A 15,049-nucleotide genomic window follows, 5' to 3' on the forward strand; every position below is an offset into this window, starting at 1 on the left:
CAATTTAAATTATCAACAAAGGTTATTTTGGTAGTGGAATTTCTAGGAAAATAAATACAAGGTGCGCCATCTAAAGTTATTTAAACGTTGTCTAAAATAACCAATCGATATCGATTATATTAACAAACAACAGGCTAATGGCCGATAGATTATTCTCCAAAAAGTTAATATTATGTTCTAAAATTATAATTTACTTGTTAAATATAAAAATTCCTACTTATGAAACTCGCGCAAAGCTATGCTTAGTTACATTTTGACTAATCTCCTCTTTAAACTAAGAACCAGTGATGTTTTGACAGCTATTTAAGCAATACCTAACCATGTTTCTTAATGCTAAAACAAGTTTATAAGTAAGACTGATATTGTATAATAACACCCAAAACGTAAAAGGGAAACCGATAGTAATCGGGTTGTATGGACGCTTCGCCACTAGTAGGTACCAATATCAAAGTATACCTACATATTGTATAGAATACAGATGCATACATCTAAATATAAAATACTACAGCTTTTTCCTCGAGGAATATAAGCCCCTCCTGCCTATGCATTCCTATTTTTTTATGTGAGCAAAAAAGAAGGTCCCTGATTGGAACAAATTTGTAGGGAACATGTTTAAAATAAAATGTTCTCAGGGACTCGAGTTCTCTGGGGTAACTCGGGTATATAAAACGTCGCTCATAGAATTTCCAGAACACTGGCCTTATTTGTGACCCGCCCTCTGTTTAAAACTTTGACACCCCTTGGCCGCTGATGCCCCTGAGTCGCGACCTATAAAGTTTAAGGCCTATTCACTTAAATCCAACACTAATATTGTCTGACGTAATTGTAAGAACAACTAAAAAGACAACACACAATACTTGGCGGATTTAATAACCGAATTGCCAGTTGCCCCTACACAAATTTGATATTGAGTAATTACCTAGTGATGGGTATAAAATAAACGTCCTGTATATCTGTGTATAATCTGCGGGTAGTACTCGTTAACGGCTGCGATTAACAATTACAGGAAAGAGATGATAAGAAAATTTACGAAAACATTACCTCTTTGTAGATTACCTCTAGGTCGCATAATCAATTTGTGGTTCATATATAGTGCAGTGGGGTGGTTTGTTGCGGTACTACAATGTTCAGCTCGAAGCAGTCGGTTGTGTTGGCGGTTGCGGCGGTGCTCTTCGGGTGCGCGTGCGCAGCGCCCAATCCTGGCGCCAACGACATACAACTTAATCAAAAATTAAGTGAGTCGATATAAACTTAATATATGTATAATATTATGTTTCACATAATTAATCTAGTGAATGACTTCTAAAACGATTAACTACTAAGTTTTGCAAGAAAATAACTTACAAAGTTTTTTTTAAACAAAGGCTTTTTCTTATTTGACTGTCACTTGCAAAATCAAAATAACAAATAATAAAATTTTGAGAATGTAGTTATGCAACGTCCCGAACCATCCATAGCTATCCGACGTCACGAAGTGCCCATTCTGGACTCAGAAGTTGACTCTGCATTTTCGGTCTCAATTCATAGAATAAGCCCACACAATGCCTTGTACTCATTAGCACCTTTGTAATGTGTAAGAATAATTATTAATTAAAATGTAGCCTTTGCATCGGCAACACGTTCTTTTATTTTAATTCACCCGAATAAAAGTTTGACTGGCGCAGCCGATAGGATCGTTTCGTATAGGCTGTACCGTCGTTCGTTGCGTCTAGGTGTCTATATCCACCTGCTAAACGCGAATACGCGGTGCGAATAGCTGAGGAACGATCCGTGAACCAAACACTTTGGTCGGAAGAATCGAGTATGTTCCACTTACTGTTGTTCCTTATTATTATCTCCTGTATTTTTCAATAAACAGGGTTTAACATTATATTAAATTCATCGTTATTTTTGAGATCGGACATCTCTCATAATAACGTGTCTGGTACTAATTCAGTAACATGACCAAGTATCTTATCTAATTCTAATACATAGAGTACAAATAGAGTTCTTAATTCCAATTTATTTTATTGCATAATTAAATTTACAGAAAATTGTGTTACATATTATATTTGATTAAAATAATTAAATATTGAAATATTTTTATTTCTTTTTGCAAAATTAAGTTTTTGTAGATTTTTATATTTTACACTTTTATATTATAATTTTAATTAATATTAATATATGTATGATTTAATATTTTAATGAACTGTGTTCTTGTGTTTGTATTTTGTGTTTTATCGTGTGCATAAGTGATTTATTTTTCATATTGGCATATCTAAATTTGTTGCGTACTCACTACTCAATTAAAATGAAGCATGCAAATAATGTTCCGCTACCGGAGTCCGAGGTTCAAATCGCGCAAGTCATTCCTATTCCAAAGGAAATGCTTCAACTTATGCCATTTTTTTAACGGTGATAGGCGTAAATTATATTTATTTTTTTAAGAAATGTAGAGACATATTTATTACTACATCAAAACTTACAAAAAATAAGACTTGATCATACTAATAACGAAGATGCACTTAAATATGATTGACTTATAATTGAACTTGACGAAAATGAAATAATTATATTCAAAAGTTCACTCTGATTTCGCAAATAATTGCCATTTTTATTATACAACTGATACTCTAAATACAAATTCTGTTTTACTAGAGGCATACGTGAATGTCCTTGAATCTGCGCTAAAAGAGTTAGCTTCTCGACAAAAATTTAGGAAATAAATGCTTTAACTTTTAGTAAGGTATCAGTGCTACATCAGGCTATAGTCTCATCTACAGAATTGACGTATCATTTAAGATCAATAGCAGAAAATAAATAACTCGGTCAAATTAGAAGAAACTATTGCTATTCAGTCGTAACTGTCCGACTGTTGGGCACGGGCCTCCTCTACTACGAGAGGGATTAGGCCTTAGTCCACCACGCTGGCCTAGTGCGAATTGGTAGACTTCACACACCCTCGAAAGTTCTATAGAGAACTTCTCAGGTATGCAGGTTTCCTCACGATGTTTTCCTTCACCGTTAAAGCAAGCGATAATTCACAAAGAATACACACATATTTTTTTAGAAAAATCAGAGGTGCGTGCCCTTGGGATTTGAACCTGCGGACATTCGTCTCGGCAGTCCGTTCCACAACCAACTAGGTTATCGCCGCTTATCTGACAGCTTATACCTACATATCTGAATGCAATTTGCAGACGAAATCGTAACACGCAGTTCTAGCATACAGTGGTTGGTATTGTACTAGGTACATAGGTACCTTGTTTTTTATTATTTATAATGTATAGTATACTCCTATATACGTACAAGTATTTTTTGCTACTATAAATGCGAAAATCTGCTACAAGGTCTACTACACTTATAGAAAAGGTTTTGTACCGGAAAAAACTACTTACTTACTTATTTCCAAACATATTACAATATTGAATAGAGTTGTAAGTTACATATGTCAATTATTTGGGAATCCATCTACCTATTAACTATTTACAGTGGCATAAAATGCATCAACGCAAAAATATTGTTTCCGTACTGCCTTTTGCCACCACTACATATCTCTCGTGTGTAGAGAAAATAAATATTAGCCAAGTAAAATATCCCGGAAACAAGGTTATAAGCATTCCTCATGTTATATTGTTTTAAAAACTTGTCACATTGCCTGTAGTTTTCAGTTATGAACTTATAGACAGATTAATGAAATGAAATTAGCGCAAAGAAATCCGTTAAGTTTTATTTCAACATCGAATTAATTATTATACTTATGCTGGGTTTCGTACTGTACAGACCACAACTCTACAGCGAAGTTGCTTTAAGCTAAATTTACACCTATATCAAAGAATATTCTGAGACGGTATTAATTACTTTAATTAAAATATTATATCTAACAACAAAGGAACATACGCGAAACATGCAAAGACAAAATGTTTAACGGTATAAAGTCACGCAAGTTTTATACTCCGGCTTGCGTAGTATACACTGCCGCTTCTAGGAAATTTGATATCACTTTCATTTTACATAAAACTTTGTTTGTAGGTATCGAAGCTAAGGGGGCAAAGCAGCCAATTGATACGAGGGCAGTCAACGAACGGTATCCATACGCAGTTCGGAGTTTCGGAGGCTTCTGCGGAGGAACCATTATCAGTCCCACCTGGATCCTGACCGCCGGCCACTGGTACGTTCTCTTCTAATTTCAAGCTCTCATTAGTCTTAGGTATAGGCAAACATTTTCCTACCTTGAAAACTACGCAATGTTGTGGTGAGATATGGATTCTATTTCTTGTACTGATGACATTTACTTTAAAAAGGAAAAACAAAACTGGTGTCCCTCAACCGGGTTTTTATCTTCATGGTCCGGCTATCGTTCATGTGTGGGATATGGACGTAATCTCTATCAGATATGCCCACACGTCATTAACCGAGAACGTGTCACTATAATAGTTTACACTATAATAGTGTAAATTTGGATCTCTTCTCGCAAGTTGTAACCAAGTTTTCCTCATAGATATATCAGTTGGCACTTGATTCCACAATTTGTTCGGCGTTTTTACACTAGTATTCTTCGTTTCAGGAACAACACACTAATGATAAGGATGGTAGCTCATTTTAATTGTAATAATTTCCTCTTTTTCCTAAACGCTGTGCATAGGCACAGCGTTGTTAATTGATGTTTACTATCGAGACGACGTCAATAACGTGGCCTTTAGCGTTTTCGTTTATTTACGCGGGAAAATTTAACATGTAATATTTACATGTATTTTAAGTAATTAATTATATTAATTTTGTCGAGTTCAACTTATAAACAATGCAAGTGAAATATTGTGTTATGATTTTGTGTTTCAACTTAGTTTTATATATTTTGATGAAAAGTAAATAATGTTTATTTGTACGTACTGTCCTACATGTATCTAAGTAATTATTTTGTTTAATTTTCGATTCATACGAAGATTATTACGACTGTTCTATACTAAATTCTTTTTAAAGTTGTAGGATTAGTTTTCAGTGGTCAAACAAGCGTCTCAAACGTCTGGTTAACGAGGAAACATCATTGACTTATTAACCAAGTACTATATATAAAAATCAGCTTTTATACTATAATGTAAATAAAATTATAATTTCATGAACATTAAGGGTGTCTAGCAAGGGATTGCCACTATGTTAAGTGTCTGTCAATGAATAACGTGATTTTTAATAATTTTCTGAAGGTAATACCAAAAAATCTCACTTTATAATTTGACGAAACTAGATCGGTATTTAACACACCTTTAGTACCAGCCAAAGCCACTGTAACTCAAACTTCATAATAGCCCATCGTTCTTACCTGTGTTGGGAGCATGCGCTGACAAACTTTCAGCTTTTATAAAATAACGAAGGTCGGGGTTCACGGGCTCTTGCTCTATATGAATAAGAATTATAATATAATTGCAGCTCGATACTCTATGCGGGGAGCGGCCTACCGGCCGGCACCAACATTACCGAGGTATCTAGCTTGTACCGCTTCCCCAAGCGGCTCGTCATACACCCGCTCTTCTCCATAGGACCCTTCTGGCTCAACGCTACGGAGTTCAACTTCAAACAGGTATGCTTATTTATCTCAATAAATAATATTTACTTAAATACTTGCCTGCTGCAAGAAATTAGTAAGTAGATGGATGGAACCAATTAAAAATTATCATTGATCAAGGCATTATGGTACCTACTGTTTGGCAAACTTAAAGAATTTAATTTAAAAACCGGATTTTCCTTTCCTGTTCATCGACGAACATGAGCGCAGAGGGAACCAGTGTCCTAGTCTGAAAAAAAATAACGGTTTCTGTTTACTTATTTCATACTGCACAGGTTTGATATTTGTGGTCGTTTTAAAAATTATAGTAGCAATAGGCTGACTCAAAATCTCGTGGGCACCACGTAATTTTGGAGTGGGCATGGACCCCAATCTATATAAGCCTATGTAAGACTGAGAGTGTTAACAAAGAATGATATATTTCTTTAAGTAAATTTTTACTTTAAATTACACTCTTAATATGAGGGAAACTAATGTTGAATAAATTAGTTTCCCTCATATTGAAAGTAGGTAGGAAATTAATGATTACCTATGATAATGAATATATTAAAAAAATAACCGCGCAGAAGCGCAGTTTTCAGTTGAACTTTTCATAAAATATATTAACACAAAGAAACCTAAATTAATTCTAGGTGGCTGCACGATGGGACTTCTTGTTGATAGAACTGGAGGAACCGCTGCCGTTGGACGGCAAGATCCTGGCGGCTGCGAAGCTCGACGACCAGCCCGACCTCCCCGCAGGCCTCGACGTGGGCTATCCGAGCTACAGCACCGACACCTACGCGGTTTGTTATTTCTTTATACTATTTGATGCCTGAATTTTTTATTTGTAATCTTACTTATATTTTGCTAATTTCATAATCATGTATTGACAAACGCTATTCTCGCCTCCTTATGCTGGCAACTAAGATTTGTAGACAGGGACCCACCATTTAGCCCAGAATTAGCATAGCTGTGTAATGGCCAAACCCATTAATAATTATAAGAATTTGGGCATGCTTTTTTTAGCAGTAACACATTTAGGCTCAGTAAAAATGTCATTAAGTACAAGAAATACACAATTATCTGCCCTTTTATTTCATAATCCCATTGTATACGAATATATAATATATTTCAAGGTCACGACACTAAGTGAGCTGCACGGAAAGGACCTTTCGGTTCAATCTAACGAGGTGTGCTCGAAGCTAGACCAGTTCAAGGCGGAGGACATGTTGTGCGCCAAGGGACGTCCACCGCGATACGACTTCGCCTGCATCGTGAGTACATACAAACGATACCTAGCTTTATTCGAACCACGGCACAATACGAACGCGTTCGATATTGACAAAACAAAGTCCTTAAGTACACAACAGTCACGCAGTACATTAGTACAATAGTCCCGATCCCACTTAAAATAGAAGACTTGCATCGTTATTATTGATAACGAAAATTAGGAATGCATTAAAGTCTTTCAAAATCCAGACCATGAACATTATTGTCGTATTGCACATTTGTTTCGGGGCGAGGATCTGGGCTTTTTAGCCGGCTAACAGAGGCTTCGTCGCTGAGGCTACGGTATAGGATTGCAGCGGTAGACTCTTAACAAAATAATGCTTTAGCTACAAAGTTACTATGATGTGTATTTTGTATCACCTTTCTCAGTAGGCACTCTTGCGTAAATTTTAGGATTTGATTTAGCAGATTTTCTTGTAAGCTTGTGTCTACATGATAATGGTACCAAGCGACAATTCATTAGACTTATAACATAAACATTGTTCAGTACACTAATTTAATGTCACCTTTAATTTAAAGACATTTATTTTTTCTGTTCAACTACACCCAATTAAATGAATCTTGTCAACTTGCAGGGCGACAATGGCAGTGGGTTAGTAGACAACAATGGTCGCCTGGTCGGCGTGATGTCGTGGGCCGAGAACGACGCTTTCGAGTGCCGCAACGGCAACCTGGTGGTCTTCTCGCGAGTGTCCAGCGTACGCGAGTGGATCCGACAAGTCACCAACATATAATAGACCATACCGTTGTCAATTTGGACTGTAGTGTATAGATAATAAATATAGATGCGCGTACTGGTGTGACGTACGGAAGTGGAGAGTTGGGTGCGACAGCTCACCGCTCACTCCACTCCCGGCCGCCGCGCGAGTAGCAGTGTCAGTGATTGCACCGGAATTGTTTTATTAAGTCCCTACAAAGTGAACACAACAAGTGGCGACCCTGTCAGGATCTAAAATTACAAGGGTACGGAAATTAATATGAGAGCTAAATCAATAAACAGGACATTGTTTTCTTGCGCTATCCGTAGCCACTATAAAATGTGGGGGGTGTGTGAATGTGCAACTCATATACCTGCCCTTTTTATAATATTGGTGACTAAGTATAGATATTTACTTCAATATTAAAATGATTCTGTAAAATTGATTGGTACCTATAATAGTAACGATAATTAAATGCTATAGATGTATCAGCAATTCCTCGTTGTTGTCAAAAAAAGTGCAGGATAAATTGGCAATATAAATAGTGAGTTATTACTGGTCATTCGGTTATCATTTTTGGTTTTGCTCAGGTAAGTATTGTTTTAATATTCGTTGGACAGACAGGTGCTTGCAGTTCTGGGTAAATTCGAACGATTAGATTACTCAACAAATATGAAGAAACGGACACCTACATATATTGCTTATTCTTTTTTATGTATATTAGTTATAAAGAAAAATAGTAATAGTCACAAAGCCTCTGTGTTTTCCTAATATTTCCTTACCAACGTGAATTGCTTACTTTTGATAACAACAACGGCGGTTAATGCTGGATGTCGAGAGGTATCCCGGTCAGACGGTACCGAAATAAAATAAAGATTTTATACGAAAACTTTCGAGAGACGAATACCAATTTGGGCTAGGAGCTAAAAATGTAACAATACTTACAAAGTTCCAAGAAGTAGTTCTGTGGGACTGAAACGGTACCTATACGATTCTTAGAGGTAGTTCTATGGCATTAGAACGATACCTACAAAATTCTTATAGGTAGTTCTATGGAATTAGAGCGGTACATATAAAGCCAAATAATTTGCTTACAGGTAGTTCCGAAATCATGTCACAAATACCGCCGATGGAGTCCTTAGACTGTTAAGGCTATCCAGCTTCGATTGGATTACGCTGGGAAAAGTGATAGCGAGGTTTAGATCTGTACCTCACGACCACAAGTGTCACAACAGCGAAGGCAAAAAGAATACCACATACCACGTTAACATTCTACGTGGTAGAATGTTAACGTGGTATGGTACGTAGGTGTGGAACCCACCGTAATTGAGAAAGTCCAGAGCTTTTTGGGTCTAGTAAACTATGTAGGTAAATGGATCTCTAATCTAGCGACATGGACTGAGCCATTGCGCGAGCAGTTGAAATTAAAACTAAGCAGAGGTGAGGATATCACGCCGCACAGGCGTGGTAACCAAAGGGAAGCATTTAAATTGTCAAAAAACGCCATGCCCCAAATAAGATCATTAGGGTAATACGATCCAGATGATAGGACTCAAGTTTTTGCTGATGCCAGTCCAGTCGGGTTAGGGCCCGTTTTCGTGCAACATGGCTCGTGTGGGCCACGAATAATTCACGGCATACGGCAACAAGAGCCTAGCGGACCGTGAAAAATGTTATTGTCAGACTGAGAAAGAGGCTTTTGCGCTATTCTGGGCGGTAGAACATTTCGATATATACTTATTTGGTTGGGAAAGATAGTTTCGAGTTAATTAGTGATCAAAAACCACTGACTATATTCGGCCCGAAATCGAAACCATGTGCCCGGATTGAACAATGGGTTTTACGCTTGCAGTCATATAGTTTTAGAATAGTGTACAGTCCGGGGAAAATATCGCCGATTCATTGTCTCGATTAAGTTGTGATACCCGACTACCACAGGCGTATGATGACGAAAATGATATCAATTTAGTAATTGATCAGTCGCGCCCTGTGGCAATTTCTTTAAGTGAACTTAAATAGGCTTGCGAGGGAGACCGTGAATTAGAATCAGTTAGAAATGGGGTTTATAATAATAATTGAAATCAAATTGTCAACAATTACAAGATCTTTGTGCATGAACTTTGTTTTCAAAATAATTTACTTTTACGTTGTAATAAAATTGTGATTCCTTTTATTTTAAGACCAAAAGTACTAGCAGCAGCTCATGAAGGTTACCTTGGTGTCGTTGCTATGAAAACGTGTCTACGTACGGATGTTTGGTGGCCAAAAATTTATACGGACGCAGAACGATATGTAAGATCTTGTAAAGGTTGTTGTACTCTGGTATCCGCACCTAATCCTCCCAACCCTATGCGCAGACGACAACTGCCAATTCAACCTTGGATTGATGTTGCCGTTGATTACCTCGGCCCGTTCCCGAGTAGCCATTACCTCATTGTAGTCATAGACTGTTTTAGTCGTTATATCGGCGTTCAAAATGACATTGAGCATTAGTCCGACAGTGGGTGTCATGGAGTATGAGACTTTCCCGCCCTCACACCCACCACTTCAACTCCTGTAAGCCAGGATCAGCAGGGGCACGCATTTTATGACACCGAGCAGTGAAGCTCGGCGAGCCTCAGGGAAAACTAATATGTCATTATCCCGCAACGAAATTAATCAAATAGAAGGATAGGGAGGAATTGGAAATATTAATTGTCCACTTCCTTCCATAGCAATGCGGGTGACAAAATAATGATCTGAGGAGGCGTTTTAACCTCACGAATAAGGACGTTTACAACTAGATAAGCTAGGTATAAATCACCACTGATAAAATTAAAAGAAAGGGTCCTATCACATGAGCTGTTAGATTTGATTAGAATAGGCACGGAAAAAAACGCCGGAAAGCACGGAAATTAAGTCTAGTCTCTACATGGTCCAAGTAACAAGCCCAGATGTTATTTGAATACTGTTTAACATGATGTTGCGCTCTTCATGCCAGAGACTACACTCCCAAAGTACGTGATGAGCAGACTGTTCAACCTCGTAACCAGGTGAGAGCAAGGGCACGCAGGAGAATCAACCACCCTAAATGGGAACAGTTTACCGTTAAAATTACCATGGCTGGTAAGAAATTGCGATACACACTGATCTATTCTTAGCCAAGTTTTAGTTAGGCGATCGCGAACGCACGGAACGTTAATTTATATAAATAACGCCCTTTCGAAGACAAGTCCACCTACATTGCCATTCATTTGATAACTCATTGTGTACATCAGCGTGCGGTTTAAATAGTCTATTGATTCTTAAGAGCTCGCGAGACGTAAGAAACTTTTTATCCATATCCTCTCTGGTTGAGTAATACACAGCGGCGCGACGCTGTACCTCCAAATCGACAGGGAGTACACCCCACGAGGACCTGCAAAGCTTCTGTACTAACAGTTCTATACGCCTTGCACAAGAATATCAACGCCAATCGTTGACTCTGGACCAGTTTCCTGCGCACAGCACCGATAATTGCCTCATCGGTCCATACAGGTGATCCGTATGTAATGCAAGCTAAGTAAGTCGCCCATAAATGATTTTGAGCGTAGTGAAAGACAGTCCCCACGTAGAAGTCGATATCCTTGTCAAGGCGTAAAAGTTACGTTTTGATTTTTCCCCACGTTTTTATATGCTCCAGAAAGGAAAAAAATCTTTCTAAAATCAAACCTAGATAACAAACCGATTCTTTCCTTTTTACAACAATATTATTGAATTTAATTAGTGGCGGTGATTTTAATATACCTTTTAAAAGCAGTTGGAACGTTTTGTGAGGTGCGAATGTAAGTAATGCGATTTCTTTCACCCCATTCAGATATTACGTATCCGCCAAACTTTCAAGCCCCGATCTACTATTAGACTCTATTAGTAAGAGACCGGCATCCGCATATCCGGTTAAAGTGCGTCCTACAGGTAAGGGAATTGAAAGAAAATCATCGAAGCTCAAATTCCATAAATAACGATTTACATGCGTGGCCGAGTTTCAGTTTGGATGTTCCGTACGAGAAGTATGAGTAAATTAGGGAATATATATTCCTATAGCATCCTCGTATTTTTAACTTAAGAAGTATTATAGGCCACCAAGCATTGTCGAAGGCATCGGAGATGTCTAGGAAGATACCGAGTACATATTTATGTTCCGATGTACTTACTGTTCTTCACTACTTACTGTTTCTTCTCTTACTTCTAACCGATATTGTTGCGTCTGTAATCAACCTACCTATGGTAAATCCGAATTGATTTTTGTGAAATACTGGTCCGCCCGGTGGCAGACGAGGGACTATGAGGCGTTCTAGATGTTTTCCTAAAGACTGTAATAACGTATTAGGCTATATGACTTGAGATCATCGGGAGCCTTGTCGTCACTTTTAGGTATTATTCGAATGAAACCGGAGCGCCATATTCGCTGGAATATACCTTCAGCAATACATCGGTTACGGACAGACAGTAACGACATTCCGGTTGATTTAGATGCTTGTTTAATCATCTTGTTAGACACTTTATCCTCGCCGGAGGCTTTGTTTAACGGCAGAGATGCAACAATGGTAATAATAATAAAAAATAATAATATCAGCCCTGTATTATATACTTGCCCACTGCTGAGCACGGGCTTCCTCTACTACTGAGAGGGTTTAGGCCTTAGCCCACCACGCTGGCCTAGGGCTGGTTGGTAGACTTCACACACCTTAGAAATTCCTATAGACAACTTCTCAGATGTGCAGGTTTCCTCACGATGTTTTCCTTCACCGTTAAAGCGAACGATAAATTCACAAAGAATACACACATGATTTTAGAAAAATCAGAAGTGTGTGCCCTTGGGATTTGAACCTGCGGACATTCGTCTTGGCAGTCCGTTCCACGCCCAACTAGGCTATCGCCGCTTACAATGGTAATAAATTCATCAAATGTCGTAAGGTTTGAGACTGGAGAGTTTGGCAAGTCCTCGGCCCACATTCTTATTTGGTTGTGATAATTGTTGTCATAATGTCATCGGGTATAAGCGAGAGTAACAGAGCTTCCTTAGTCTCAATACCAGTCGTATAGCTATTATTAAATTTAATATTATCATGTCGTGTGTGTCATGGAGTAGGCATTGCGATAGCAATATCATACTCATTTATAATTAACAGGACAGTCCGCATAACACAGAACATTACAAGGTATGGTCACGATGCTGTTATCTTTCGTTTCCTATCATCCTGGCTTATCCTTACTCATAAATGCGAAGGTGATTTAATCATAGTTGGTTTTGTTCTCATATTAAGACATAACCAACACGTACATACATTAAACATACCTATTTTTAACCGACTTCAAAAAAAAGAAGCTCTCAATTCGTCTGTATTTTTTTTATGTTTGTTACCTCAGAACTCTTGATTGGGTAAACCGATTTTGATGATTCTTATTTTATTTGAAGGCTGGTGCTTCCCGTGTGGTCTGATATAAATTTCATTGTTGTTGGACCCTTAATTTCGTGGAAAAGTTTTTTGACAAAAAGTTTTTTATTTTTTATTAGTGCGTCATAGCCGCACGTGTTATATTAACTTTTCGCCACTAAACCCCATACAGGCGAAAACATATCGTAGAGCATACAGAATGCTATTTTTCAATTACACATCATGTCGCGTTTATGAAAAGTGTTTACGTTTAGAGCTTGTTGTGACAACACGCGTGAATGGTGACTTATCGCAAGTGGCATAGGGAATCAACGTCATGTACTGCTTATTTTTTAATGACTTTTGTTGTATGTTTTAGAGGACGCAATTTTATTTTTTTTAAGTGTAGGGGGGGTCATTCTAAAGCTAAAACCAAGTTTGTGGGGTCGCCACCCTTGTCCCACGGCCGCCATCTTGAAAATAGGGGTTGAAATGGTTTTTACGATGTATCTCTTAAACTATTTATCTGACAAAAAAAATGTATAAACACTTTTGTTGCAAATTAAATTCTCTACAACTTTGGTTTAGTAACTTTTGTCGTAGAACTATAAATAAAAAGTTATAAGCGAAAATGTAAAGAAATTCAATGTTAAGCAATGTCCATTGCAACGTTATCAGAACGTGTGTTTATAAGGTTCATAATACTCTTTTTGTACTCATTAATACCCAAATACCCAAGGGACAATTAGGGAACAAAAGAACATCTGCCTGCTATTATTATTATTATTTCTAACCTCTCTTATTGTAAGAATAGCTGATAATATTGTGTTGAAGTTGTCGTTCAACTTATATCTTTTAGTTGTGCTACATATTTCTGTACGTGCGAATGTATTTTTATTCTGTTTTTAATTCTGCAGACGATTTCGAATGATTTTAGACACGATTTTAACTTTAGTGAAAACTACTTCTTTTTTTATTAGCATTTTGACTTTTAAAAGACTTTTAAAAGTCCAAATGCTAATGAAAAACTTACTTAGGACAACTTCAACACAATATTATCAGCTATTCTTACAATAAGAGAGGTTAGAAATAATAATAATAATAGCAGGCAGATGTTCTTTTGTTCCCTAATAGTCCCTTGGGTATTTGGGTATTAATGAGTACAAAAAAAGTATTATGAACCTTATAAACACACGTTCTGATGACGTTGCAATGGACATTGCTTAACATTGAAATTCTTAACATTTTCGCTTATAACTTTTTTATTTATAGTTTTACGACAAAAGTTTCTAAACCAAAGTTGTAGAGAATTTAATTTGCAACAAAAAATGTTTATACATTTTTTTTGTCACATAAATAGTTTAAGAGATACATCGTAAAAATCATTTCAACCCCTATTTTCAAGATGGCGGCCGTGGGACAAGGGTGGCGACCCCACAAACTTGGTTTTAGCTTTAGACTGACCCCCCCTACACTTCAAAAAAATAAAATTGCGTCCTCTAAAAAACGCAACCCCAAATGTAACTTTTCAATGGACTATAGGGAATCAACGTCATGTACTGCTTAATTTTTAATGACTTTTGTTGTATGTTTTGTTAGGTTACTGACTAATATTGGTCTTTGGTTGAACATAATCAGATAAAGATGATGTTAATAATGAATGATTTTCTTCTATTTTGCTGCTTTAATTTATTTAAGTTATTCTTCTATAAAAGTCAATAAATTTTCAGAAATATACACAATATTTTTTTGTTTTATATCATTAACTTTTAATTAGTATACCTATTATTTAATAAAAATAATTTTAACAAAAAATTAAACCGCCTTCAAAACCCACTCAAAACCAAAAAATAATTTCCCATAACAGGTACATATATATTGGATACCAATTTTGGAGTCGGTGCCTAATTAAAATTGTTGGTTAGCTATATTTGTTGCATAGTCCATCTATGAGCTAAATTTCTTTCAAATCAATTAAAAGGAGTAGGTTTGCGTTTGCTACTATCAAACATACACAGTGAAAGGTGTAATACCAAGCACATGTTTGGTGTTTCATCTTTTTATTTCCTTTTTTTTCGAGGCAGGGAGTGTAATACGCCCACATTTGACCAGCTATATATAACAGGGGAAGAATTTGAGTAGTG

The 15,049-nt window shown here is 37.0% G+C and overlaps 1 protein-coding gene across 1 annotated transcript; it reads left to right on the top strand.

Moving 5' to 3' along the window:
* The first annotated feature begins 1,061 nt into the window (after positions 1–1,061).
* On the top strand, positions 1,062–7,699 carry LOC115447639 (scolexin B-like). The gene is made up of 6 exons (XM_030174808.2): positions 1,062–1,235; positions 4,012–4,150; positions 5,404–5,554; positions 6,172–6,324; positions 6,658–6,795; positions 7,387–7,699. Exons 1-6 carry the CDS (start codon positions 1,124–1,126, stop codon positions 7,543–7,545), a joined length of 852 nt encoding a protein of 283 aa, XP_030030668.2. The 5' UTR covers positions 1,062–1,123; the 3' UTR covers positions 7,546–7,699.
* Positions 7,700–15,049: the final 7,350 nt, after the last annotated feature.

The sequence above is a fragment of the Manduca sexta genome, chromosome 21 (assembly GCF_014839805.1).
Source record: "Manduca sexta isolate Smith_Timp_Sample1 chromosome 21, JHU_Msex_v1.0, whole genome shotgun sequence".
In the NCBI taxonomy this organism is placed as follows: domain Eukaryota; kingdom Metazoa; phylum Arthropoda; class Insecta; order Lepidoptera; family Sphingidae; genus Manduca; species Manduca sexta.

Excerpts from the sequence above, each read along its gene's own strand:
- LOC115447639 (XM_030174808.2), top strand. The coding sequence starts at position 1,124 with ATGTTCAGCTCGAAGCAGTCGGTTGTGTTGGCGGTTGCGGCGGTGCTC. Across the intron at positions 4,151-5,403 it reads ATCCTGACCGCCGGCCACTG|CTCGATACTCTATGCGGGGA; the intron begins GTACGTTCTCTT and ends ATATAATTGCAG. Across the intron at positions 6,796-7,386 it reads GATACGACTTCGCCTGCATC|GGCGACAATGGCAGTGGGTT; the intron begins GTGAGTACATAC and ends GTCAACTTGCAG.